The sequence below is a fragment of the Apis mellifera genome, linkage group LG10 (genome assembly GCF_003254395.2).
Source record: "Apis mellifera strain DH4 linkage group LG10, Amel_HAv3.1, whole genome shotgun sequence".
Taxonomy (NCBI): Eukaryota; Metazoa; Arthropoda; class Insecta; order Hymenoptera; family Apidae; genus Apis; species Apis mellifera.
The window spans coordinates 9429218-9456914 of NC_037647.1; the positions used below are offsets into that span (position 1 = coordinate 9429218).

Here is a 27697-nt window from a genome sequence, read left to right on the forward strand (position 1 = left end):
GTAGCGATCATATACGCGACTATATACGTGTATCCCCCTTGCCGCGCATTCTGTTTCGTTCGTTCGAATCAATCGCAAAAGCAGCCTGAAAAGCCGGTTTAATTAGCTTCTGTCCTCTCGATATCGAGTCGCGGCGGATAATCGTCGACGCGATAATGGGTCATTTCGAGCTAGCTTGGTCGAGTGGTAGTTTGTGCCGAGTACAATTGCTTGAAGAAAGTTACGTGGGCGCTTAGTGAGTATAGCGTATTATCGTAAGCGAGCACGATCACGAAAATTCGAGAAACGTGATTATATTTGGAACTACGATCTTTGATATATGAAGGACATTTTTCTCTCTCTTTCTCTCCCTCTCTTTCTCTCCCTTTCTCTCTCTCTCTCTCGCTCTCTCTCTCTTCTTTTTGTATTTCGTTTTCATTTTCGATCGACTTTGCCGACTTGACGGTATCCTGCTTTTAAGCAGAGGAAGGTTTTTAAGGGGATTGTAATTATAATCGATGTGCAATTAGTTCGCAATTTAATTAAACGATTATTCGTATTCGTGAATAAATATTTATATACTCGTAAATCGTCCTATAATTATTTGGCGGCGTTAAAATAATCTGGTTTTAACGCCGATTCGTTTTTTTTTTTTCCTTTTTTCTTCTTTTTTTTCTTTTTTTTCTTTTTCTAACGATCGAATAGTTAGTTAGTTCGTCGTCGACCGAAAACAATTAATAAGAGAAGAACAAAAAAGAAAAAAATAATAATAATAATAATAATCTCGATAAAATATAATTTATGCAGACAAAAAATTCGTGCTCGTTATAAAGCTAAGATAACGCGATTTCTTTTGCAATTTTTTTTTTTCGTTTCTTTTCTTTTTTTTTTTTTTTCTCTTTCTTTTTCCAGCCTATTCTTCTTTCACATAGCCTCCTCCCCCTCCCCCTCTCTACTTCTTCCCCTTCTCGCCTTTTCTTCACTTGCGTTTAATGTTATTCACGAGGAATCGTGTATTAACGTGCATGGTTTTTGCAGAATGGACGACCACCCTTCGCGTAAAAACTTTGGCCTTCGAGATTCTTCTTGCACATCTGTAACATAACAAGAAGCAGCAATGATACGATACGAGCCACGATTAAAATACGTTTCTTTGACTTTCTCTCCGAGAAGAGAGATCGATCGGTTTATTTCGAGAAGCGTTCTCGCACTAATTGCGTACCGTGCAGTTGAAACACTGGCTGTGGTAATTATTGTTCAGGGCCTCCACCCAGCGATCTCCAGCTTCGACTGGGAATCCACACGCGAAACATTTTGTCGTGAATAACTCGTTCCAATCTGAAAGGTAATAAATAATAACCAATTAAAGAAAATCTTACTTTTTTTACATGCTTCGAGTTTCAAGTATTTTTTGTTTTTTTTTTTTTGCGTGTGTTTAATTATTGAATTGTTCGAAATTAACCTGCTTCACAGTAGGGCAATCCTTCTTCGAGGAAGAACGGGCTGTTGCCAAAGAGTTTGCCGCAATAGGAACATTTGAAGCATTCAGGGTGGAAATGCTTTCCAATTGCGTTTAGACAATCCTAAAATCGATCGAAAACAGAATGAGTTTGAGTATAAATTCAAGTTTTCTTTCTCGATGATATTTTAACGAGATGAAACTTACGCCTTTGATTTTGTTGTTGCATTTGTTGCAGCTTGGCGCGATGAAACGTTCGAAACAGTATTCGCAGTAGAGCTGTCCCTTCTCTTCTACGAAACCGATATCCTGTAACGGTCGACGACATTGCGTATTCACGCAGACAAAGTGATCGGGGCACCAAATTTGTCCCAGAGCCGTGATGAACGGTCCCCTGAACGATTTATAACGATATTACTTATCATCCACACTTTTTCCTCTCCGTCTTTTTTCTTTTTAAAGGTTTAATGCTTTAACGCGAGGAAGCAAAACACAACAAATCAAAACGATAATTGCCCATAAATCGATCATTTTTTACGAACCTTATACACTCTTTGTCGTTTTTACAGCACACTGGCTTTATGACGAGACCGTTCGACTTGTGATTAGTATTTTCTTCGTTAGCTGTTAACATCGTGCAAACAAGTTAACATTGTTAATCACATCAAAAACAAGATTTTTAACGAATTAATTAAAGCTATTCAAAAATCGAATATAAAAAAAAAAATAGTTGGTCAAACAATTGTGCTCTTAATTTATATATATATATACACATCTGCAGATTCTTTCTTTGATATTTACAATAATAACAAGCAATCTCAAAAAAGGAGAGAAAAAAAATATATATATAATATTCTGTACAAAAAAACAAGAGAAAGAGATCACAAAATCGTTGCTGCGTTTTCTAACTCTAGCAATGTGTCCTAAAAAAAAAAAAAATGAAAGAGAAGAGATGGGATCGAGTTTTTGATCGCAAGGAAAAAAAATAGTTTAAAGACACACACAATCGTCGATGAAAGAGAGAGAGAGAGAGAGAGAGAGAATCCCTTCCCAAGCGTACGTTGACGAAGAACGAACGAGGTAAAAGAACAAAAAAAAAAGCTATTCAAAAACGATCGTCGTTCGTTGATGGAGGAAATAACGGAGATAAAGATAAGAATGCGGCAAACATTGAGAAAAAAAAAAAAACACAACAATCGGCAACACCTAACAGCAAACAGGGGGGGTAGTACCTGACGTAAGAGTTGCAATGGGCGCAGAGGGGCAATCGTGATCCCGGTCCAGTTGCTTGGTTCAGGATACCCCTTCCTCGCTTTGGCGCGCTGCTACCAGCGAAAGTTCCGCTCTTCGACCCGGCACCACCGAGACCACCGACTCCGGTACCTAGATCCGGGTGGGATGACAAATTTGGTGGGTCTACTAAACTTTGGGTATTGCTAGAGGGTTCACAATGGATACCGTCCTGACAGTAATTTCGGGTCTCACATTGATTACTGGTGGTGGTCGAACATTGACCGTTCGATTGACAACGGGAGGTTTCGGTCGAGGAACAATAGCTTTTACAGCAATAGCTCTTAGTCTCGGTGCAGCTTCGAGCTTTTTCGCATTGTTGTTGAGCATTCTCGGGCTTGTACAATTGGACGGTGGGAACGTTCTGGCCGGTTCTCCCGGTTTTGCAAGTGAGTCGCGCTAGCTGCCCGCTCAAATTAGTGCGAGGCTTGCGAACAGGCTCGAAGGAGTTGCTGGTTTGAGGGCAAGGCGGGGGGGCTGGGTCCTCGTAGGGGAACGGGATCTGAGGGAAGGGAAGTTTGGCCCTCGAGGGAGGTAAGCCGGGCTTGGTGCAAGGAGCCACGCAGACCGAGCCGTCGGGGCACGGGGACACGCAGATTCCAGATTCCGGGCAATTGGGAGGGATCTCGACGTCGCAGGCCGGCTCTTCTTTGCCGCAACGGCCGGACGGTTGGCCGCAGGTCCCCGTTTTCATCCCGAAGCACGGGGAGACGCAGACACCCGACCGGTCCGAGGTTGGGACCACGCACACCCCTGACTTTTCGCAGCAAGGAATCGGCCCCTCGCAAGGCACCACCACCACCCCTGCTTTCGTGCCTTGGTCGGAGTGCGCTTTGCACGGTAACACGGTTACGCCGGTGTCGGGGCACGGTTTCGATTTCGGGGGAGCCGGATAACTGACGTGGCGCACCTCCGTCGAGCTGCTGTACACGGGTCGAGGAGGAGTTTCCGAAGCCATGGGGCAAGGCAAGGAGGGTTTGGAGGGGCTCGTTCTACCGATCGCGCACACGGACGGCTTAGGCGGCTTCTCCCGCGGCTCCGGCAATGGTCGAGCTGGAACTCTTTTCTCGCATCTCTCGAAGTCTTCCGTCACCTCGAGCGATTTCTTCGTGACCGATTGCTTCTGCTCGTGCGTCTCTTTGCTGGTCATGTATCGTTTCTCCTGGTATTGAGCGTGGACCGCGTCGGTCGGCTCTTGGCCCGGGTCGTCGGTTCGTTTCTCGTCGAAATCAACCGTCTTGCTCGCCACGTACTCGGCGTGCCTGTGCCCGTCGTCCGTGTCCTCGTCTATTTTGTAGGAAACGCTTTTCTTGGTAGGGAAGTGTACGGCGCTTCGCTTGGGCGGGGGATCCTCCCTTATTCTCGGCGCGTGGGCCTTGACGAAGCAGGAAGGCGGTTCAGGCGGGCCTTGAGCAGGCGACTTGGACCTTCCTGGCGTTGGAGTGGGAGTTCTGCTCGGTTGGTACGTGTGACTCTCCACCGCGCCTTTCCTCGTCGCCACCAAGTATCTCTGATAAGAGGGGATAGTGTCCGGCTTCTTCAACGTGGCCGTTATTGCTTTGCTGCAACTTGGCGTCTGCGGCCTCGATCTCACGGGAGACGAGTCTCTGAGGCGGTAGTCGGGCGGCGGGGTGGGCAAAGGCCGAGGGGTGGACGGTTTGGGAGGTGGTTCCGCGCGGGTTTTCCCCTCGCCGAACAGGATATCGGAAGGGGGCCAATGGACGCCTCCTTGAAGCACGGGGGTCTGGGAACGGCTCGCGATTTTCTGATCGTCCGGCCCGATCTCGCGACTGAGCGGCGTGTACGGGCGTTCGGGCGCGATCATCAGCGCCTCCTGGAACGGGGATATCGGTCGGAGTTCTTCCTTCGGAGGTGGTTTGGGCCGACACCTGTGATCCAGGTATATCGTCTCCTCGGTGTACACCTCCTTCACGCTCGAAGACGTACTGAGGGGCGTGAAAGGTCGGTCGGGCGCGGTCGTCAACGCGTTCACCATCTCGGATTTCCACTCTTTCGGGGTGGAATTCTGAAGAGCGGAGTGCGGTATCGGTTTCGGGCCTGTGTCGGTCTGCTTCACAAACTGCACGCGTTTTTTATTAATCTCCATGATCTCCTGAGCTGGGGGATACTTGGAGCACACGCGCTTGGGCGCTTGTTGATCCCTCAAACTTTGATGGACCTGCACCTGTTCCCTCAGACTCTTCTTCCGATCCTCCTCGATCCCCTTTCTTCTTACGCGCTCCTGGACCAACACCTCCTCCGTGATCTCCTCGTAGGTCTCTTTCACGAGTTTCTTCTTCCCGGGTGTGTCGCTTTCCTCTTCCGTCACCCTTTCCTCGCGCACCACCGTTCTTCCCAGAGGTTGTTCCCGAACTTCCTCCACTTCCTCCGCCTCCTCTTCCTGGAAACTCACGTGCCTCCTCCGTTCCTCCTCCTCCTCCTGTCTCCTACGCTCCTCCTCCTCGCGCCTCCTTCGTTCCCTCTCCTCCTCCTCCTCCCTTTCCTTTCTCCTCCGCTCTTCCTCCTTCCGCCTCTCCTCCTCCTCCTCCTCCCGCTTCCTCTCCTCTTCCTCCCGCTTCGCTTTCTCCACCATCTGTTGCACGTCCACCGCAGAGGTGACCACCTCGGCCGATTCAACCACCGTCCTCTCCTCCGCCTCCTCCACCTGCCTGTCCACGTGAGTCGACGTTTTCCTCTCGTAAATTTCCTCCGACTTCTCCTCCACCGTCTCCTCCACCCTCTCTTCCCTCTGCTCCTCCCTCTCCTCCTCCCTTCTCTCCTCCACGACCATAGGGGGGGAGCAGGGCCGAGCCGGAGACGGGATCCTCTCGATGGTCTTCTCGAACGTCATTTTCTTCTTCACGTGCATCCCATCCACGTCCTCCTCCGACGTCTCGGTTACGAAGTCGTGCTCTCCCTTTATCCCTCCGACGTCTTCCTCCTCCCTCTCGTCCTCCGCCCTCAAATCCGTCACCTCCTTGTCGATCTCCGTGATCTCCTCCCTGGCCTCCTCCTGCCTGGTCGTCGCAACGTGTTGGCTGGGCAACGGCGGCTTCTCGCAGATGGTCTGTTCCCGTCTACAGATCTCGGATCGATACGAGCGATGCTCCTCCCGGAACGGTTGATTCCTCTCGCATATCCGTTCCCTTTGACAGATCTCCTTCTGATGGTACTTCTTGCACACTTTGGGAGGCTCGATCCCGTAACTCTGCTCGTAGAGGTTGGCGCCGGTCGTGACCGTGGCCGTCCACGGCCTCGGCACCGGTTGAACGATCCTGGTCGGCGTCAACGATCTCCTCACGCTGTCGGTGGAGCTAGGCCTCGAGGTTACCTCGCTCCTCGACTGCCTCCCCGTAGCCTCGACCAGCTCGACCCTTCTGTAAGTCGGCCCCGGACAACTGACCCGATCCATGGCGCTCTCCACCTCGCGATCCGTGCTCTCCCCCCTCTTCCTGGTCAGTGCCCTTTCGCAAGCCTCGATGCAAGCCTTCTTCTCCCTCACCGCCTGCCTGCTCCCTCGATCGAGGGCCGGGTTTGGATCGATGTACAAAGGACTCGCGGTCGGATAGGTGATGTCCTCGATCGGTTTTCGGGGCGGCCAGGCGAGACTCTTCGATTTCACGGACGAGCTTGGACGGCACTCGGTACTCTCGACGATCTCGTAATAATAGGACTTTTCCTCGTGGCTCAGTCTCTCGGTCGAGTTTTCTGGGATTCGGGATTTCGGGGTTCGAGGGTTGCGACAGAGAAGGGATGGAAGGGATGGAAGTTGTTTTTTTACCACAGGGTGCGCGTACAATCGGGGGGGGGGTGATCAGATTCACAACAACAAGATGTACAAGACACAAAAAACGAAAACACGCGCGTGTTTTTTTTTTTTTTACAACACAGGCGGGGTGGGGGTTGGAGGAGTGTCGGGGGTGTGTTAGAAAGAACGAAAAAAAAAAAAAAACAAAGAAATCAGCTGTGAGTAAGAAGCACATTGACCGACACGTGCCCGTGATCCTTTCTTTCTTTTCTTTCTTTTCTTTTTCTTCCTCTTCTCTAAGTATAAATTCATTGTTGGCGATCATCGTGATAACGGGATTAATGGATCGCGGGCACGTCGTGGGGCGCTGAATAAGAAAAAAAGAAGCGCAACTTAAGAGCGAAAAAAAAAAAAGAAATGATAAACGATAGCCGATAATCATGAGTCACACTGATCTCATGATCGAGCAGCTACGTTTAAGCGGCGTAAAAATCAAAAGTTCGTGAACGAGATGATTGATCATTCACACAATCGCATTTCTTCTTCAACGTCAAATTCGGCACACTTTGTCCTTGAACATATATATACGTATATATATATATTCAAGTATATATTTCCAAGATCAATTGCATCTCTGAACAATCGTTAGAAAAAAAGAAAGAAAACACGTATATTTCGAGCGCAGATAGGTTAGCATCTCGACCTCGAGTGCATCTCGAAGGTAGCGATGCGAAGCTAGGAATGAATGTAGTTAATCAACGATACTTTGAAGGGCCTTGAAGATATGCGCGCATGTGTGTGTGTGTGTGTGTATAAATATATGTGAGTGTACACGAATGTGTGAATGAGAATGGAAAAAAAAGGAGTAACAAGTATTGAGCGAAGAGATTTGCTCGGCTTAATTTGTCGCTTTATTTAGCAATCATTAAGTCAACACTTTACGAGAAAATCATTTCGATCGACAATAATATACACGGATTCGACACACAATCCTTTCAATCTCGAAATAACTGATTTCCTCGATCGAGTTCAAGAAGACAGAGAGAGAAAGAGAGAGAGAGAGAAAGAGAGATAGATAGATAGATAGAGAGAAAGAGAGATAGAGAGAGAGAGAGAATCGATCGAATAACTGGATGTTGAAAAAGAAAAAAAAAAGGTTTGAATTACGAAATTGGAATTGATCTTTTTTTTTTATTATTTAGAGATTAAAGAAGAATCGTGAATGTCGAATATAAATAAAGTTATATATATATATATATGCATAGAGATATTGGATCGTTCGATTCTGTCAGCTGTCGGCACGAAGAGGGCGACGGCGCAGCTGAGAGAGCTGACCGACTCATGCGAATGTGAGGGAGAAAGGTCTGGGTTTCGGGTTGAAAGATGGACCGGCTGAAAAAAGATAAGAAAAGAAAAAATTATGTCCGGGAATATCCGACTTTCGAATCGAAATATCGAATTCGATTTCCCGATTTTGTAAACCATTTTCTCTCTTCACTGGTATCTAATTAATTTCGCGCAAGAGAATTAAAAAAAAAAAATAAATAAATAAAATAAAGAAAGATGCGTAAAAACAGGACAGCGATAGGAAAAAAACCAACACGTGTATCGAGTTACGTAAGCTCTCTCTCTATCGAAACAGACTCATTTATTCAGGTCTCTATTTATTCGGGTCTCGAATTCAATCGTCCCAGTTTCGTTTCGATCAAGTCATCATCATCATCGTCATCGTCATCGTCATCCTCGTCATCAATTGCCCCACATGAGCACGATCAAATATTTAAACAATCGTGTCATCGCGATGACGAGATAACCAGATAATCGAGATTCTTCTTTCTTTCGAAGACGAAATCGACGATAACTCGCCAAAATTCGCCGTAACGAAAGTTGAGAGAACTCGTAAATGAGAGATAAATCATAAATCGATCGATCGATCGTCGAATCAACGAACGAAGATGCGAATGGAGAGCGAGAAAAAGAGACAGAGAGAGAGAGAAAGAGAATGATGCGAGGGACGTAAGCCAAATGGGGCATATTAGCCAAAGCTAGAAAATTCGATCGAAAGGGATCCGATCTTCGTACGAAGGGGCGTAGATAATTTTTGCTCGTTCTTGGGTGGCGAGAAGAGACCTATTTGCGACCAAGAATCGAAGACAATGCGAGGCCAAGGATAATGCGAGGCGGATTCGCTGTCAGGATTACGAACGCGATCGACCAGAGAGAGAGAGAGAGAGAGAGAAAGATAGATAGAGAGAGGCAGATAGAGAAAGATCGTTCCTCCAGACATACCAAACGAGAAAGTCGAGCTTGTCATCGGTAATTTATACGACCGCAATTTCCGCTTTTGTTTCCTCCTTGGATTCCGGGTTGACATGCCTGTGCCGTGCTTGTCGTAATTATCGTTAGAATGCTCGCGACGCGACGCGGAATTTCATGCACGTAACCGGTCGGGGGCGAAAAGCATAGGCACTCTAAAAATCGTGCTTCTCGAATCGAAGGACGAAGGAATTCTTTTTTCTTCTTTTTTCCTTCTTTTTTCTTCTTCTTCTTTTTTTTCCTCTCTGCAATGTGTTCATTTCTATTCCAAGAGAGAATACTGGACTGGTTGTTGTTACGTAATAACGATGTTCAATTATGTAATGACAAGCCGTGGACGGAGGAAAGAAGATTTCGGGCGCGAGCTTCTGATAGATAATGTAAAATTTGATTTGATTGATCCCTCGAACGAGAGAATCATCACGGGGACGAATCTAGCCGCGTTTGTGAATCGTGAAGGATGATGATGTTACTTACCGGTCACTGTCTGACTCTGGGGTCGTGGCAGAGTGCTACCTCCTGTGCTCGCTAGCGGAGGGGACGATATATTGGACGATCCAAACGGTTTAGGACCGATTAAATTGTTCGACGTTGGAGCCTGTGTGAAGAGAAAATTTTTTTTCGTTAATTCGTTCGTCTCTTTTTCCTTTTTCCTTTTTCTTTTTTTTATTTGCGATAACGATAAATGGAATGACACGATGTTAATAATTCCGACGATGAAATGCGACGATGAATGGATGTACATGATTTCATTGGATAGTGATTAAATTAGCGAGGCGTGGTGACAAACAACATGACAAAATGCGGTGCATTTTCGCTACGATGAATTGAGCCAAGCTCTGGACGAGTCGAAAAAAAGAACTTATTCTTTTGGAAGAACAGAAATCGTTCAGAGCATGATCGATGATCATTTTTTTTTTCTTATTTTCTTATTCGCCACTGCCTTGACACCATGTCTCTTGGGAAAGACGCTGGGAGAGAAAGAAAAAAATAAAAAGAGAAGAAATACACGATATATACTTATCGAAAAGCTATCGTAAATTTCTTTTTTTATTCCACACATCTTTCAGCATCTTTCCTCTGAAATAACAACTTTTTTGAAAGATTTTCGAATCACCGTTTCATTTCACGCACTTTATTTCACGAACTCGATTATATATATATATATATATATATATATATATATTCGAAACCACGACTTCCATACTTTTTCTACATTCGAATCACACGGTTTTAAAGGGGGGAGGAGGATTGTTTTACAATTTTCCAAACTTTTTCCTCTCGAAACTTTATCGATCGACGTACTTTTGCGGGGAACATATCTCTCTGGTACTCAAAGCAGCGGCACCGCGTTCGGCGTTCAGATTTTCATTCGGATCTCTTCAGTCGGACGTGCCTTACCCTTAAGCGTAAGGTAACGAGTGTGAAACGTTTAAGGCGAGCCGCGTTGGGACATTACCTGGACTGATCGGAAACTGGGTGGATCGACGGGCGTAGTGCCAAGGCGGGTGGGCTGTAATACATAAAACGACAGAACGATGTCACGTGGAAGTGGCAACTTAAAAAAAAGGCGGGAGGGCGAGGGGGAGGGGACGAGGAGGCGAGAATCGTGGCAACACGCACACTCGTAATCGAGCCAGGGTAATTAGTCACAGCCTTCGAAATAATCGTCGCCGACGCGAATGATCGAGATTCCCTCCCGGCTGGCAATACCTATTCTCGTAGTGGTGGTATAGGGAAGTTCGCGAAACAGAAGGACGACCAGGTCGAATATCATAATAATACGAGTTATCATAATAAGTTTCGTAATTAATTTTGTATCTTTCCTCGTCCGACCCGTGCCTCGCTTCCTCCTTCCGTCTCCGTCCGTTCTATTCATTTTTATTTAGATCCGCATTCCCCTTTCGACTTGATTCAGCGCGATATTTTCAACGATTGTTTACCTTCTTCCTCGTATCTATATTATACTTATATACATATGTATATATATATATAAAGGAATTAATCAGACAGAAACAGACAGCGTTCGACGACGATGAGGGAGTAATTAAATAATTGTTCGATTACTTTTCTTTCTTTTTTTTTGGGACGATTTTTTCCAAACGGATAAAATTCACCGGAATTTAATTAATAGCGAACCTCTGTGCAACCCGTCTGAATGGTGATCGTGCTCGTAAACGTTTTCGATTCCCAGTTGCAGTTGCCGTTGCTGATGTATCCGTTCTTATCGAGGGGCGATAGTTGAGAATTCGGGGATCCGAAGTAATCGGGACTCGAACGATTGCAAGCCTGGAAAAGCGAGTTAGTGGCGAGCCAAAAAAAAAAAAGGAAAAAAAAAAAGAAACACCACACACAATGTTACAATCTAAAATATTATTTTCATTCGCCTAAATTTTATTTTTCTCGTTACAGGGATTCTTCGTACGATGGGAAGAATCTTGAGTATTCTCTACTACTACTACAACTGCTAATACTACTACTATTTCTATACTACGTTCGTGTTCTTCGTAGCAAGCGATCAAACGAATATTAATCTGCTCGTCACTCGTGAAGCAAATAAAAAAACTCGAGATACGATAATAATAATAATAATAATAATAATAACAATAACAATAACAATAATAATAATAATAATAATAATAATAATAATAATAATAATTGCGGTTGAAGGATGAACTTACGGAGAATGGTTGGGGCGACGATGCGTGATTGCTCAAGGGTGGGGATAACGGAGCATGCGCGAGAGCGGCGGAAATGGTGCTCGCGGGAGCCTTATTACCGCCCCTGAAAACGTTTTTATTTAGCGCGTTATTTAAATTGTTTTGTTGTTGCGCATATTTCGCGCATGACTCTCTCCCCTTATTTCCTTATGATTCAACATTACTTACGGTGGTATAGTGATTGGAACCATGCCAGCAGGTGCATTTTGCCTGGCGACCAATTTCGCGTGTATGTCGCAATACAATTTGTTGTTGATATTATAGTAGCCGACGTTTTTCAAGGAAGTGCCGCAAGTGGAGCATTTGAAACACTCCACGTGAAGATTCTTGTCCTTGATTCTCACGAACACACCTCTGCGGAGAGAGAGAGAGAGGGAAAGAGAAAGAATAATCGATTAGAAGAGAGGTTTTTCTTTCTTTTCACGCGTGTTCGAATGTGATTTGCTTTTCCTTTTTTTTTTTTTTTCTTTTTTTTTTTACGTAAAGGGTTGAGAGTGCATTTGCTTGTCGGATGTGCCACGAGTTTTTTTTTTTTTCTTTTCTTTTCTTTCTTTGCTACTGCAAGTGTCGAGAAAAAAAAGAGGGAGGGGGGGGGCTGGACTCGATACCTCGACGAAAGAGGCCGAGAATGCGGGGTTCGTGTTACACGTGGTGTAATTTTTGTTGTAATTAAGATTTACTGATGGCGATCGTGATGCTCTGTTAAGTGAAATGAATCTCGGTTAATTCTTAATGAGATACACATCGTTTGTTCGAGAGATGAATAATGTATTCTTGATAAAAAATTGATAAAAAACATATTGCTGAAAATTATTTAAAAATATGGATACGCGAACGGTGTATAAGAAAAATCGCGAGGCGATGAAAAAAATTTTGTTCATTTCGGGACATTCGAGAAAAAAAAATATATATGTTCTTGACAAAAAGGGAAGAAAAAAGAATATGATAGAAAAAAGTGTACAAAAAAAAAAACACAACATTGATACAAAAAAAAAAAATACACGTTCAAAAACAAAAAAGAAAAAAAATGTCACAACATTGAAAGCCATTGGATCTATGCCATCCCGGCGATTACGTACCAATATCGTAATTCGACACAAAATGAAAGACACAAAGAATAATGTATACAGTTGAAAAGATGCGATGGAGGTCGAAAAGAATGAAAATATTAGATCTTGCTGATCAATTCCTATATAAAAAATTAAGCGAGAGGAAGCTTGTACAATTGCAAATGATATCCACACTTTTCCGCGGAGAAAATGATGAGAGATGTTCGTCGATGAATCGAAACATTTGTTTATTTACTTTTTTTTTTCGAAGAAGCGATATAGACGACAGAGGCGACAAGAGAAAGGGTTTTTCGTGGTTTTTCGTGTGCTTCCATTCCAAAAAAACATAGCGGCAAAACGTGCACGTGTACAAAACACCAATTACGATTCCGAGTATCGATCTACGAACGGGCGAATGCATAAAGAGTTTTCTATAAAGATTCTCGTCTACATATATATCTATATATATATATCAAAAAAAAAAGCATTTCGAGATGATATCAGGCGACACGACAACAATCCAGGCGGTCATAATTCAGCGTGTATGTACAATATACATATATATATATTTTTTGTCTTTGGTTGGAACGAGAGTCACGATTCGATGAATAATAATATAAACGTGAAAAAAGCAAAAAGAGAAAAAAAGTCACGGAATCGCGAACTCGTTCCTGCCCACATACGGTGCTTACGTTATTGCTTCTGCACAACTGTGAAAAAAGCGACATATCGTCGAAATAGTCCGGCCCATCTCGACCGTGTGCAAGGAAAAAGAGAAAGAAAAACAAAGAGATAGATAGATAGACAGACAGACAAATAGATAGATAGATAGAGAGAGAGAGAGAGGATTTCACGTTGAATAGTTACACGATCACTCGGTCGCAGTTGTTACAACGAACACCCGATGATCCCGAGGGGGAAGAAGAGGAGGGCTCCTGTCGTTGCACTTGATGTTTCGACGACGGACTTTCATTGAAATTGACGGAGGCTGGACTCCTACTACCATGGAGTGCATGAAAGAGAGGCGTGGGTGATCTCGGCGAAGTGGCTCTTCCGCCAACGGCGTGGCTCACCGACGAGTAAAACTCTGTTCTCGAAGGAACTACGGCATGGAAGTAGAGAAACCGTTCTGTGACTCGACCAGTACCAGAAGAAATAATGTCTAATAACCGCAATGAGCGCACAACGGACAACGAACAACAACCAGACTGTTCTATCTCCCTCAGACGGGGAGAAGGGAGAGAATGAGGGGGGTTTTTTTATCCTCTGTCATCTCTTGTCCTCCATCGATTTCCAAGTCGTATCGAACCCTTCTCGCGTCCTTATCCTTCGCTTCTTAAAGTGGACGAGAACGCGTCCAGTTTTAAAAACGAGAAAAAAAAAAAGAAAGAAAGAAAGAAACACGAGTGAAGAGGAACGCGAGGATCCAATTCGACGTTGGGGATCGAAATGGTGAAAAAACTCTTGCCACTTCTCTTCCACACCTCGTCGAAATAGGGAAACGTTTCTCGGATAGATATACGGAATATATCGTCCTATCTTCCTTTTCTTTTTCTTTTTCTTTTTTTTTTTTCGCCCCTTTCTTGATGTCTCTGAAAGAAAGAAAGTAACGACCGAGAGGAGCGACGCGCCTCTCGGCGTGAACTTACACGATGAGCCTCTCGCATTCGGCACAAACGTTCTGTCCAGGTGGTAGGCTCGATTGCGGCGTGGACGGTTGGGAGTGCTGCTTCGTTTCAGGCGCCGAGACTGGCCTCAGTCCTGCCAGGGCCGGCGAGCACGGCGTAATCACGCCGCTCTGCGCAGTTGGCTCCGCTATTTCGCAAAGAAGTTATCGTACCGGCATGCACCAGGCTAACTGGAGCCAGTTGATCCCAATCGTTGAAAAATCGCTGGAGAGATTATTATTTATCGCGCGTCACGCTCTTTTTAACGATTCTCTTCGTTCCACCGTTGCGCACGCGTTACGAGCAAACCGTATCCGACGACTCTCCAAGGATTTTTCTTTGATTTCTTTCTTTTTTTCATTTCGTTTCGTTTACAACAACTTTATATATATATAAAGAAGAAGAGTAAATTTCATAGATGAAAAGGGATCTTTCTCTAAATTAAGAATTTCCTAGTGAACGCTGATGGATTACTAACCGGGTTCCGGTGTCTTTGGCTCTTTGTCAGCTTCCTGAACCATTTTGAATACCTCGCTGTTCTCCGCGTTGTAATTCTTCTCGTTCTTCTTGAAATTCACCCTGCAAACAAACACGTTACAACTCCGTTACCATTCCATTTCAATATTCCACGTTTTATATTCTAATTATCTTCCTCTTACCCGAGCACACCGCCGGCTAGAACTTCCGCTTGGGCGGAAAGAGTCTCCGCGATAGTCTCCTCGCTGTATATACCCACTGGGCTGTTGTACTGTTTGTTAACGATCGATTTGATCGACCCGTCCCCCGTCCCGTTAAGCTGCAACAACGAAAAATAAACACGGAATAAATGGGGAAAGAAATAGCGTGATCGATCAACGAACGACACGAACGAATGGTTTCGGGCTGAAATTGTGACCGCTCCCTATGAGCGGCCCATCCTGTTTCTTGGCGGCCAACGATGTTTTCGTAACTGGAGCTATGTTGCTCAATCCGCTGGTGGGGGACGGCGAGGGCAGGGTAGAGCTTATCGGAGACACGTGCGGTTTCCAGGTGCCTCCACCTCTGTGAACGAAAGGAGCAAATCGAGGTAAATCGAAATAGATAGAGCAGAGCGGATGATGTGGATGACGAAAAGTTGTTCGAAAAGATTCGGCCGTGCCTGCATCTACCTCTGTACGGTCAACTCGAAGTTGTTCCCGGCTCTCACGATAATGTCCTGCGCGTCCTTGTGCCTCAGATTGTACATCTCCGTGTTGTTCACCCTGATTACTGCATCGCCGGCCTTCAGACCTGCCGCTTCCGCCGGTGATCCGGTATTCACCTGCAAGTTTTATTTATTACTCAACTCGAATTTATCGCTGAAAAATGGTGTTTCTTTTTCATTTTAAGTAAAAACGATGTTATCTAGTTTTATGGGGAGAAGAGACACAGAAGAGATTCAGAGAGAGGAAGAAGAAGAAAGCTTCCAACTATATTCGAGTGCAGGCGGCTCGTTACACCCCGAATGCCCGGGTACTGTGCGTCCATTCATGCGAGGATGTTGGAAAAAAGAGGATTGGACCGAGAACACGAGAGCAGAGACGTCGAAGATAAACCGGGAGGAGGGTTCATCGAAGTCTGAGAATACGTTTTTTGCCACCGTCCCTCAAAAATCCTCCCGGCTTATTTCTCGCGATTCATTAATCGTAAACACGAGGATTAAACGATCGATTATCGTTCTCGCTCGAGGATCTGTTTACATCCGAAGAAGAGATCGCGAACTGCATTTTGCGGAGAATATTTTTCTCTTCCTCCTTCTTCTTTTTTTTTTTTTCCTTCTTCAACAAGTTCGAATTGCGACAGTGCCGATCGTCGTTATTTATGCATCTCGCCGCTTTATCTCTTTCCTCGCCTTATTCCAACTTCACCGGACGACGGTCGGCAATTAAGGAAATGAATTACTTCGCGTGATCAATGAGCCGCTTTAAATCATCATAATTTATCGCATTACACCTCGCGCTGTTATAATCGCGATTTTGCTCCAAGTTAATTACGCTATTAATATATTTGGTAACCGAAGGCGTGCGTGGAAGAATTAGCCCTCCCTCTCCCGCTCTCCTTTCGACGAAACCAAGTTGATCCCTTTTCGACCGGTTGCTACATAATCATATACATATACTTTCAACAGGAAGAAAAGGAGAAATTCTCATTAAGAGCCTCCCACAGTTAGAGATCGTTCCTTCTCTCTCTCTCTCGAGCACGATTCCACGAGTGGAATCTCTAGAATAATTAATAGACGTGCGCGATCGATTCAGGCCCTCTCGAGTTCTTTCTATAAATACGTTCCACGATTTGTTATCGTTATTTTTATTAAGAGATCTCTCCTACTCGATATAGTTTACAACCTACCTACTTCGAGCCAATTTTTCGTATACGATGGGAAAAAAAGAAAACGTATAAATATATATATGGGTCATTCACGAAACGCAGTATATATATTCGATGATAAATCGAGCGATCTCCCTCTCTGGATTCAAGCTCGCGTCACGAAGACGCGAAATCAGGGCAGAGGGTGAGTTGTTCGATTCACACGTCTGCCTCCAGAAATAGGAACGCGAATCGTTGCGTCATCGTTGTTGTCGTAATAGTTGGATACGTTTGCCCGTTTATTATCAACAACGAGTATGTAACAGCTCGAGAAAGGGGGGGAAGGAGGAATGGAAATTCGATCCTCCCGTAAGGAAAAATCGAGGGATTTTATATATTCTCCCGAGAATGAAACGAAACGAGACGAGATGTCAAGGAACTCGACGAGATGTTCCCTCTTGTGTCCCTCTAGGTCCACACGAAAACGTAGGACGGTGGAAGTCAGGGTTAAGCGCTGGTGGGCACTCTACGTGAAAGGCTGACTCTAAAAATAGTCTTGGACCGGTTTAAAAATAGGCCCACACGGACATATATACACGTACACACGTGTACACACACACACACGCTCGTATGGTACAGCGAAGAGAGGAAGCGAAACCGAGTGTTTTGAGTCGCATCGAGATGCAACGACGTAGCCTCGTACGTATGACATATCGGAGCCCGGAGCCCGTGTATTCATTCTACGAACGACGGTGGTTCCTGCCACCGTGGACCGCGATGAATGAACGAGTACGCGCGGACATATACGCGCGTTTCGAGCGTGCACCAACTGCGAGGCGAAGCGCGTGCTTCGGGTAATAATAGCCCTCTGACAATTTTGGACAAAGTATATAGAGTTTGCCTTCCCTCCTTCCTCCTCGAGCAATGTATCGCGTCTTACACCGACGATTAACTTATCGATCGTAAAGGGAAACGAGTTCCCTTTTTTTCCTCTCCGTTTTTAATGTCCTTACGACATGTCCCGTATACGTTGTTAATAAATTCTTTCTCGTGGAAGAACGTGTGAAGAGAAATTACGTCACAATCGGGGGGAGGCGATAAAATGATATACATTATATTTCGATTGTAAAAGTTATTGGAGCGTTAATGTCGGTGGGAGGATTCACGGGATCCTTCAGCGGTTGGCGGGGCCGTATTTATTAATAAACGACGTTTTCTAAAAATACGACCGAAATATGTGCGACGATGCGAGTAGATGCACTTGAATAGCGGTGGAATCGAGAGGGAGAATACGCCAAGGTGTACGAGGTACGCATTCCGATGGGCGGGTTATCAGAGACGGATCCATCCCACCTTCCACGCTGGAATGCATTTCTGTCCCTTTTTTTCTTTTTTTTTTTTTCCCTCCTTCCTTTCTCTCTTTCTCTCTCTCTTTATTTCTTTCTTTCTTTCTCCCGCTTCGAGAGGACTTAAGGCTCGTTCATACTGTGCGCCACTCTCGAAAAACACATGGGCATGGACGGGGGAACGGGTGTCGGTCAGTGACACCGGTTTTAATCGGACCAAATGAAAGGGAACGCGCTCGATGGAAATAAGTCACCGATACTTTCTTCTTCGTTCCCACTTCGAGCGGATTATTAACACCGCTTGCTATTGGATTTTATTATACGATCGAATAACGCTTGATGGACCTGCAGCTGCAGTAAAGAAAGAAAAAAAGAAATAAAAAGAGGAAAATTAAAATTATCCTCGAATCTGAGCTAAGCCTGAACAAAATTTTCCAATTTGTATAACACGCAAGCGAATGCGAAATTTCGCGTGGAATTCTTCGAAGGAAGAATTTTCAAGTTGGAAGGATTGGAGAATTCATCGTGTTTGTCGAACATTATTCGATTATCATCCCGCTTTTTCGCGATTCCTTCCACCGGATCCAAACCGGAGATAAACTTATCTGCATTTGCGAATACTCGCGCCATTCTCTAATTATATATATATACATATATATTTGTACGTGTGTGATATTCGTGGACGGTTGAATAAGAGGCAAAGTAAACGGTGCGATCGCCGTTGTCCCGGCGTGTAAGAGGAGAGGAAATAGAGAGTGACGTCAGCCCGAAATTATTGGCCTATTGGTTCGATCTGGTCTTATCTTTTCAAACAAACTGCACCGCGCTTGTTCGCGCGCAAGATGTAACAATATACACGCTCACGTACAGCGAACGTGTTGTGTTTCACTTACACGCTATACCACGTCGTGCTTGCTTGCTTGCGCGCGCGCGCGCGCGCGTGTATCGAGTCGCGTGTAACCGAGTCGTAAACCTCCTTCTACGGAAGGCTGAATATCGATGACGTCCGTCGTGCCTCTCCTCGAGAACTCGAGATTCCGTAATTTTTTTCCGCGTCGCCTCTCTCGTTTACGCGAGACGCAATGATGCGTCCCTCCCTCCCTCCCTCCCTCCCTCCCCTTCCCCTTTTAATCGCGTTAACAAAGCGATTCGAAGTTTAGTTATATAGGAAACGGAGGTTTTCTCGGAATAACGGGTACGTGACTGTTCACGGTTCGACAAGGAAACCGAGGTCAACGATTGCGTGAAAGTAAGTAAGATTCGGTTCTCGGAGGTGCGCGGATGATTAGGCCCGATGACACACACATATACACATAGTGGAGGAGAGCCGGAAGAGAAGAGATGTCGCGGAGACAGGAGAGCCACAAAGGATCGCTGTTGTCGGTCGAGAGAGAGAGAGAGAGAGAGAAGGAAGGCGGTGGATGAAGAGGAGATCGAGGAATACAAGACGCGCCAGTCAGCCGCGCTCTACAGCCGATGACGCGGGGCAAAACGTTTTGGAATGAGCTCACCTCGCTTCCTCCTCCTCCTCCTCCTCCTCGTCGCGTCCGAGAAGGAACGCGAGAGAAGGAGGAGATTGTGGAGGAGAGCGCGAGTGCATATATAAAGCAGCGTCGATTAGAATTATCGCCGCGCTACGTCTTCTACTTTTTCATTCGTGCTGGGAAGCGCATACGCATTTCGATGTGCCGCGCGCTATTTTCAAATCCGGAAATAAATGCAGCGAATATTCGGTTTTTTCTCTCCTTTCCAACTTTCCTTCCTTCTCCTCCTCTCAGGGATATGGGGAGAGTGATTTTTAGGAGGAACGATCTCGCGATATTCTCACTTGGAGTTTCGATAATTTCGTAATCGCGATCACCGATGATAGTGGGTGTCGTATTACCCACGGATTCACGAGGTGGGACAACTCGTGGGGAGGCAAACATACGCGGGAAGACCGATTTCTGGTCCGAGTTTTTGGCAAATTTCCCACAACTGCCTCCCACTATGTCCCTTCATTCCCGAAATCGAATCGGCATTTACGATGGCGCTTCTAAATCTTCGACTTCGTCATCGAGATACAATTTCACTCTACCTTGTCTGGTCTTTTCCCCGTTTGCCTTGCTGACAAAGCAAACGTGAAAATTCCCCCCCACCTCCTCTCCTTTCTTTTTCGAAAAAGAAATTCGTTTCGATCGAAACTGTTCGACTCAATCAAATATTGCTGATTAACTCTCGATGTTGACTCTCTATCTATCCATCGTTTCAACGATAATTCCTCGAAATTGTGCACGTACGATTAATCACAACAGAAACTAGCGAGTACGATTAATCACAACAGAAACTAGAACCATTGAGAACGAGGCGGTTCTAGGCGTGTTGGAGAGGAAAGAGACGAGAGGAGCTCGCGCAATAAATTCTAATATAAAATAAGAGAGGAGCGAGTGGTTTTGGGGAAAATTGGGTGGAGAGAGGAAAGAGAGAGGGGGAGAGGGAGAAAGAAAAGAAAAAGTCGAAAAGTTGGGAGAGCGCAGTAAGAAATAAAAGCGATATTTTTATATCCACGGGTGTAAGCTCGTCGGTGGCGTCCGCCACCGGGCCTCGGCCTCTATTAATATCCACGGGCCGGGCTTCCTTTCGGCCTCCGCAGCAATTCTCTTTGCACCAGCGGACCAACGATCGGCCACCGGAAAGAGAGAGACTCCGATGGGGGGAAAAAAAATTTCGTGTCCTCGACTTCCGCGAACCTTCTCCTTCTCGAGACGAGAGAGAGATTCGAACGAAATCTTCGTCGCGAAGCGACGTATTATTATTGTTATTATTATTGTTTTTTTTTCTTTGGAACGGAGGGGGAAAAAACGTTTTATTCGAGAGGGAAGAGGAAGAAAAAAACGTTTTCCAAGTAGTTTTCTTTTTGCGAGTTGAAAAGAACTCGCGGATGAGTAATTTCGAGTATTTTTATCGCAAACTTATAACGCGATTGCGCGCCCGTGTCCTTGGCTGCATTTGCATTTACGCGTAAAAGGAATAGCGTATCGTGAATAAGTCTCGTTGGTGGTGGGCGGTTCGGAGTGGAAAGAGAGAGAGAGAGAGAGAGAAAGAAAGAAAAAAGAAGTCTCACGTACGTACAAGTACGTATAAATTCGTTCAAAGATCCAAGTTCGTTCGACCAACGGATAGAGAGATGGGAATTTAAGGTTGGGAAAAATATATGTCACCGATTGTCATATCGACAACCATGTCGCCGTCCATGAGCCAAAATGTATTTTCGTACCGTGCGCAACCATCGCTCTACCAGCACTGCTCTGAAAATCTGTATCTCCAGAAAATCCGGGCCAAAAACTCTGGTAGCGCGAATTATTACTCCGTCTTTCTTTTTTTTTTTTTTTAAAAAAGAGAAGAGGAGAGAGAAAGAATTTTTCGAACGAGTTAGAATTAGAGTTAGAGACGAACCAGGACTGCGCTCGTTTCGTTTAAAATTAATACAGAGAGACGAGTTATTATCCCCGAGTTCTTGACATTTCACGATCCCCTTGTTCAAGATCCCCGCAATCTTCTTGGCAATTGTGTCAAGTTTAGAGCAATTTATCGTCGCTTCGGGCCACGAGTTTCGATTTTTTTTTTTCTCTCTACTTTGGTCAACACCCAGAGATCCACACGATCTCTAACGTAATCCCACGAGAGCGGCATCGATTGAAGATAATCGAGATAACTGGTTCAATTTCGACTGATAACTCGGCCGTCTGGTAAACAATGTTGGGTGCAACTGTTGCCAGGTAGTTGGCCAGGTAGATTGCCAAGCCTCGGAAGGGAGATATGCCAGAGAATTCCTCGCCATTGAAACGGCTCGTTCAATCTTGATTTATCGCTTATCCGTCGTTACGTTAAAAAAATCCATCAAATCTCATTCCTCCTCCCATTCCTGATGCAATTAATCGAATAACAAAAATGATTAAGAAAATTTCATTTTTCAAGTCGAAGAATCGTGGCGATCTATTTTCTCGACGGTTTGATCCCCGGCTTCGGGGAACAAATCCCGCGCGGTTCGTGGAAAGGCGGAAACTCGTTTCGCCCCTTTTTTTTTTTTCTTTCTCCTATCCTCTCCGCTCGCCGGAATTACGAGGTTGCAGCCGGTGCAACACCGGCCAGCCGGCGACATCCTGCCTCGAATCGAATTCGCGCCCCGCTGCCTGTGCAGCTCGTAAACAAATCGGCTCTCGTACAACTCGTACTTGCCTCGCAACGATTACGTTTTCTCTTGCAACGTGTGCAACGGAGGAGTTTTAAGCACGAGGGAGGAGGAGGAGGAGGAGGAGGAGGAGGAGGGAGAGGGGAATCGGACCTCGTAGACATAAACAGAATTCGCGAACGGTGACTCGACGCGACCGGCTTATTTTCGATAATGACGAAAATATCGCCCGTTCTCGATACCAAAAGCGTATTCGCCTTTTTTCGCCTTTCCTTTCCATTCCTTTTCCCCTTTCCTTTTCGCCTCTGCTCCTTCGAGGAGAGAGAGAGAAGTAGAAAAAAAGAGAGAGAGAAAGAGAGATTGAACGACGATTGCTGTTTGAGATAGAGGTCGTTCCCGAAGGCGATTCTGTGCCAAACGTATTTATGAAAATTTGCCTCTTATACGTTTAGTTCTCTGCGAGAGACGCGGTACGTCATTTTTCAATACCCCAAATCCCGGCCCACGCGGCTGGCAAAATCCCAGTTATTGCCACATTTCGCGTGTTAACCTTTATCGAGGAAAGCAAGACTCCAAGAAGACTCGTGGCAAAAATTTTTTCTTTCTTTTTTTTTTTTTTTTTTTTCTAGTTGTTAACTACCTGTTAACAACCGATCGTGAAACGTTGCGCGCGACGTATTATATTATCGTATCTTGGGAGGGAAACGGAATTTCTGGGAAGAAGAAAAAATAACACGAATCGTTTAACGAGCATAACAATTAAGATTGTAATCGCGGTGATCGTAAATGCGTTTCGAACAAGCTTGGAAAATTATCCGAGGTTGAGCCGTTCCTTCGGAAAGGAAAATACGATGATTAAGTGAATCCTCGTTAAAAGAAGTTTCCCTGCTAAGCTGAAATTCATTCCCGTGATTCATTCCCGTGAAAATGGGAATGAGCTCGAAACGAGCGGAAAACGGGGGAGAGATTCCGGCCGACGATTTCGTAACCGATCCTCTAAATTATTCACGCGTGCACACGTGCACGAGCCCCGCGATTAGACGAGTCGAAGGTTGGAGGCATCGGAAGGAGGCGGTGGAAAAGGAACGATAAAAAAACGAAATAAAAAAAAGAACGGTTTTATCGAAGCCACGGTGTAATCGGCTAACGACACGCGGAATTTATGTCGAGTCCTTCCTTGGCGCGATAATGCGATTCGTAAGCGTCGCTCGCCAACGAAATATATATCGCGTATATTCAACGACGAGCGCCCACGTTGCACCGACTGCATCGAATCACGGAAACCCGCGCCCAGATACACGCAGCTGTTTGTCGCAGATTACGAGAGAGAGAGAGAGAGAGAACGACCAAACCCCTTCCTATCTCTCATACCAATAACTCTTCCCCTGTCTCTAAAATTGTGTCAAATCGATATTCGAAAGAAAAGAAAATAAAAAAATCGAAATTATTATCTCTTATTTTCGAGATACGAAAAGAACGTGTCTGTTATCTCATCTGATCGTGGACGGAAAATTGGGAATCGATCGAGGCAAGGATCGCGCGTTATTCTTTTTCAAATCTCTCTTCCCTTCTCTCCAGAGGCGAGAGAACGAGGCGCGAGCGGTGCGTGGACGATCGGTATTTTTATCGATCGGACGCAACGTCGCTCCCTCCTTTAGAAAAATTTATTTTCGCGGTGACCAACGCGGTCCAGGAAGGAACCGAGCAGCCTCGTCGACGACATCGTCTTCGTCATTGCCTTCGTCTTCGTCGTTGTCTTCGCGAGCGGGGCTCGACCCGGCTTGCGCGTTTCGCAAAGGCACCTTCTAGAAATAGAACGCCCAAATAATTTGCCTCGGATTACCAGCGACGCGTCGCGCCTCTCTCCCTCCTCCTTTCCCCTCCTCTTTTTCCTCTCTTTTCGAACGTTTTCGAACGCGTCGATTTTTAAAAACGATCTCCATCCTCGTTATCGCTCCTCCTCTTCCGTTTCGGGAACGGAACGGGTTCGATTCCTTTGAAAAAAATCCGTTGAAAAAAGGAAAGGAAAAAAAAATAAAAAATTCTCCCTCCCTCCCCAGTATGCAAAACAGATCGCTAGAAGTCCACGTATACGCGTTCGCTCGATAGATAAGCGTAACCTTTAAATAGATCGGTGTGTTAAGCGACCGGTTGGGTAAATACATTGGCAATAATCGTCGATGCGAAGAAAAGGTAAACCAGACATATATATATATATATATATATATATATGTACGTATATATATATACATACGCGTCTTAAAATTCACGATGTTGCAAAATCGACGTCGGAGAGATTGTTCCGCGGCGGATTCGATAGATCGCGGTGAAAAAAAACGGGAGACGACGGGATGATGGAAAGTTATTAACTTATTAAATCGCTCGAGATTAATTGGAAAATTCGTTTTTGGGAGCCGTTTGACACCGTCAGACTCGTATTTCTCTCCTTTCCGAGAAACCTCGAGGGCGGCCGGACGTCGTATTTGCGGCCTCATAAAATAAACGGAGCACGTGCTGCTTAAGAAGGCCAAGTTCGAAATGTCGATCGCGAGATAAAACTGTTGAACATCGATGAAAACGGAATCCGGTTGCGTTGCGTTTCCGATCCTTCTCTCTTTCCTCAGTCCTCCACGGAATACACGTAACTCGGACGAGAGGCCGAAAATTATATATATATATACATATACACATATATTCGTGGCCAACTTCTTCGTTGACAGTTGCTCGACGATTCGAAAATATTTCAAAATATTTCCATCGTTCATCATCGGTTATAATACGGCTATTCTTGAGAATACGAGATTCGGACGAATACGCCTTGACACGATTCTTTGCATTTTTCTTCTTTTTATTTTATTTATATTTTTTTTTTCCCTTTTTTTTTTTTGGCAAACAATAACAAACGAACGATCGTTTAATAAAAGAACGGTATACTCGCGGCGGGAGGACTGGAGGAAGATTCGCAACGGAGGAGGGGGGGATGTTGAGATGTTTCGTAATTAAATGTCAACCGATGGTCGTCGTTGAAATAAAGGAAGAAAGTTGAAAAATCGCGTTAGGAAAGTCGCGGCGATAGAAGCCAAAAGCTTCTCGTGTTACAGCGCGCCTGGTCGCCAAAACACGGCGGCGACGGCGGTCCGCGCGTTTCGCACGTAGTTGGCAACGATTTCTACCGATGCGCGTGAAATAATTTGGCGTTTGTTAGTCTACTCTTACGTAATCCCGCCTCTCACGGGTTCTTCACGGGAGAAAGGAAGAGAGGACGGGCGGGGAGGGGAAATGTGGTGTCCGAGGAAACGAACACGATTCGAACGAGATTATTTAAATAATTCTCACCCCCTTTGTCGTTGGCTAGAGAGAGTCTCTCTCTCTCTCTCTCGCCATGACCGCTAAAACGTCACAGCGATCAAGGTAAGCAACGTCGAATTTTTCATTCATTCGAGCCCAATGTATATCTTCCGATGAGTTCCCTCCCTGTCCCTCCTCTCCCCTTCCCTCGCCTCTCCCCCGTCCCTCTCCCTATCCTCCGATAAGAAGTTTTTATCATCGCAAGCGCAACAGGAATTATCTTTAACGCACTTGTAAATAGAAGTTTGCAGTTTCGCTTTAACCAATAATGGTTCGAAGAGCGCGAGTTTACAACGCGATGCAACGCGTTGATGACAAATCCATCGGCTGCGATAAATCGTTTTATCGATTCGACGACGACCATCGGCGATAACGTTGAACAGGCGTTAATTTTTTTTTCCTTCTCCTCTCTTTTTTTTTTTTCTCTCTCTTTTCTTTTCCCTTTTTCTCGCGACGAAGATCGAGGCAAAGAAAACAAAGAAGCGAAAACGGAGTCACGTTTCGAATAAAATGTACGTGACCGATTCAAAATACGTATGCAATTTACCGAACAGCCGACCGATTATATCGCACGTTATATCTGTCAGACTCGTTCTATCCAACTACTCTCTGAACAATAAACTCTTCCCGATGAAAAAGCATCGGACCGACACATCCATCTCCTCTCCGACCAACATTCTCCGAGTGTCAAACGAGGAGGAAAAGTAAAGAAGAAGAAGAAGAAAATGATATATTAAATGAAACGAAACGAAAACTCACCTTTTGCACGACGAGCGGTGTGCCGAAATCCTTCCCTCCCTGAAGACGAAAACCCCAGGGGGATCCGTCGAATCTGGATAGTTTGACGTTGATCAACTGGGCCATATCACTGATATCTTTTTACGGGCAATCGGATAAAAAAAAAAAAAGAAATCCTCGAAGCGAATGAAACGAATAAGTTATCGATCGGTTTATATATATTATATATATATATGTGTGTATGTATATATATTCCCTCTATTTTCCTTTACTTCTTTTTCCTTTCCTTTCGTTTTTTTTCTTCTCTTAGCTACTCGTTTCGAAGATCGAAGAGACAGGATATATGCACGTTGCACCGGCCACGGTTGACGTCTGCCTTGGCGAGGCGGAATCGCGCGGTTGGGAGAACGGCACGTACGTTCCTGAAGAACGCGCAGACCGGAGTAAAGGTACAACAGACTGTGAGGACGGTCAGTCGGGCAGCGGGGCCTGCCTGGCTGCCTTCCTTCCATCCGATTCGGCTCTGCCGCGGTTCTGGCCAGGGGCGGGGATAGGGATAGAGACCCAACACGCGGGTAGGAACGAGACCGCGATCCAGAATTATCCGGGGAGGGGGTGAATGGAAAGTTCGAGGAAGAGACACGTTTCCACGGGAAAAGGAAGGAAGCATCGAGATTTATCTGTTTCGACTGTGTGTATCGCGGCCATTAGGTACAAGGGGCAACGATGATGCGGGAGTGGAAGGAAGGCCGGTGGAATCGATGATTCTTTTTCTTTTTCCCTTTTCTCTCTCTCTCTCTCTTTTTCTCTCCTTATTAATCGCGTACCGTGAAAAGTTTTCTATTTTTTCTTCCTCTCTCTCTCTCTCTCTCTGTCTTTTTTCTAATTCGAACGAAACGAAGCGTGCAAGGAAACCGCGAAATTCCGCAGAACCGGAAACGGGAAACGATAGGGAAGTAGGCGATGGAACGAACGATGGAATGCGCGATGGTGATGGTCCCTTGCGTTGAAGGAAGAGGAAGGAGTCACAAAGGAGAGGTCGATAAAGATAAGGGAATGTGTATGTAGGAGGCAGGATGGAAATATTGAAAAGAGAGGAAAAAAAAAAAGAAAAAGGGAGGAAAAAGAGAGAGAAGAAAGGGAAGAAGGGAGGGAGAGGGGAAGGCGAGAGGTGGAAGAGGATAAAGGAGGATACGTGATCGTGGTATCAGGATGGCATTCCCGACGTTTCATTCCTTCTTTTTCCCACCACTTGTGCTACCTTTCTTTCTCCCTCGCTGCCGATTCCTTCCTTCGCTCCACCTTCTGTCATTGCTCCCGGTGCTGCGACCATGAAGAGAAGCACCTTGCTCGCTGCACCGTCTACACCCATGCACTTCTTCTTCTTTCCCTCCGCGATTGTAATTTATTCCCGATCGAGCCTACTTCGAATCGAACGACCGATCGATTAACGCCCCTCCCCGTCTCGCACCTCCCCTTTCCTCCCCCGCGCGATATCGCCGACTTTTTTTAAACAAGTTGTCAACCGTTGTCAATAAACT

General features: G+C 45.4%; 1 protein-coding gene and 1 non-coding gene across 8 annotated transcripts; both read right to left on the reverse strand.

Moving 5' to 3' along the window:
• Positions 1-427: 427 nt before the first annotated feature.
• On the reverse strand, positions 428-27543 carry LOC410204 (titin). 7 transcript variants are annotated; one of them, XM_026443228.1, is made up of 16 exons: positions 27418-27543; positions 15377-15528; positions 15098-15269; positions 14888-15024; positions 14707-14807; positions 13429-13663; positions 11681-11866; positions 11474-11576; positions 10932-11081; positions 10252-10305; positions 9270-9390; positions 2671-6436; positions 1646-1832; positions 1442-1562; positions 1202-1317; positions 428-1073 (listed from the first exon to the last, which is right to left on the reverse strand). In XM_026443228.1, exons 1-16 carry the CDS (start codon positions 27526-27528, stop codon positions 996-998), a joined length of 5790 nt encoding a protein of 1929 aa, XP_026299013.1. In that variant the 5' UTR covers positions 27529-27543; the 3' UTR covers positions 428-995. The 7 variants fall into 7 exon arrangements, with proteins under 7 accessions (XP_026299013.1, XP_026299016.1, XP_026299014.1 ...); XM_026443231.1 differs by lacking the exon at positions 13429-13663 and adding an exon at positions 14211-14376; XM_026443229.1 differs by lacking the exon at positions 27418-27543 and adding an exon at positions 26178-26683.
• Mir3792 (microRNA 3792) lies at positions 24595-24731 on the reverse strand. Its single transcript, NR_039495.1, has one exon. It is a non-coding gene; the product is annotated as a microRNA 3792 (primary transcript).
• Positions 27544-27697: the final 154 nt, after the last annotated feature.

Bases quoted from the DNA above. Each gene is read 5' to 3' on its own strand.
- LOC410204 (XM_026443228.1), bottom strand. From the start codon at position 27,528: ATGGGTGTAGACGGTGCAGCGAGCAAGGTGCTTCTCTTCATGGTCGCA. The intron at 15,529-27,417 runs GTAGCACAAGTG...TAAAACTTGCAG, and splicing joins GCAGCGAGGGAGAAAGAAAG to GTGAATACCGGATCACCGGC. The intron at 11,577-11,680 runs GTAAGTAATGTT...AAACGTTTTCAG, and splicing joins GTTCCAATCACTATACCACC to GGGCGGTAATAAGGCTCCCG.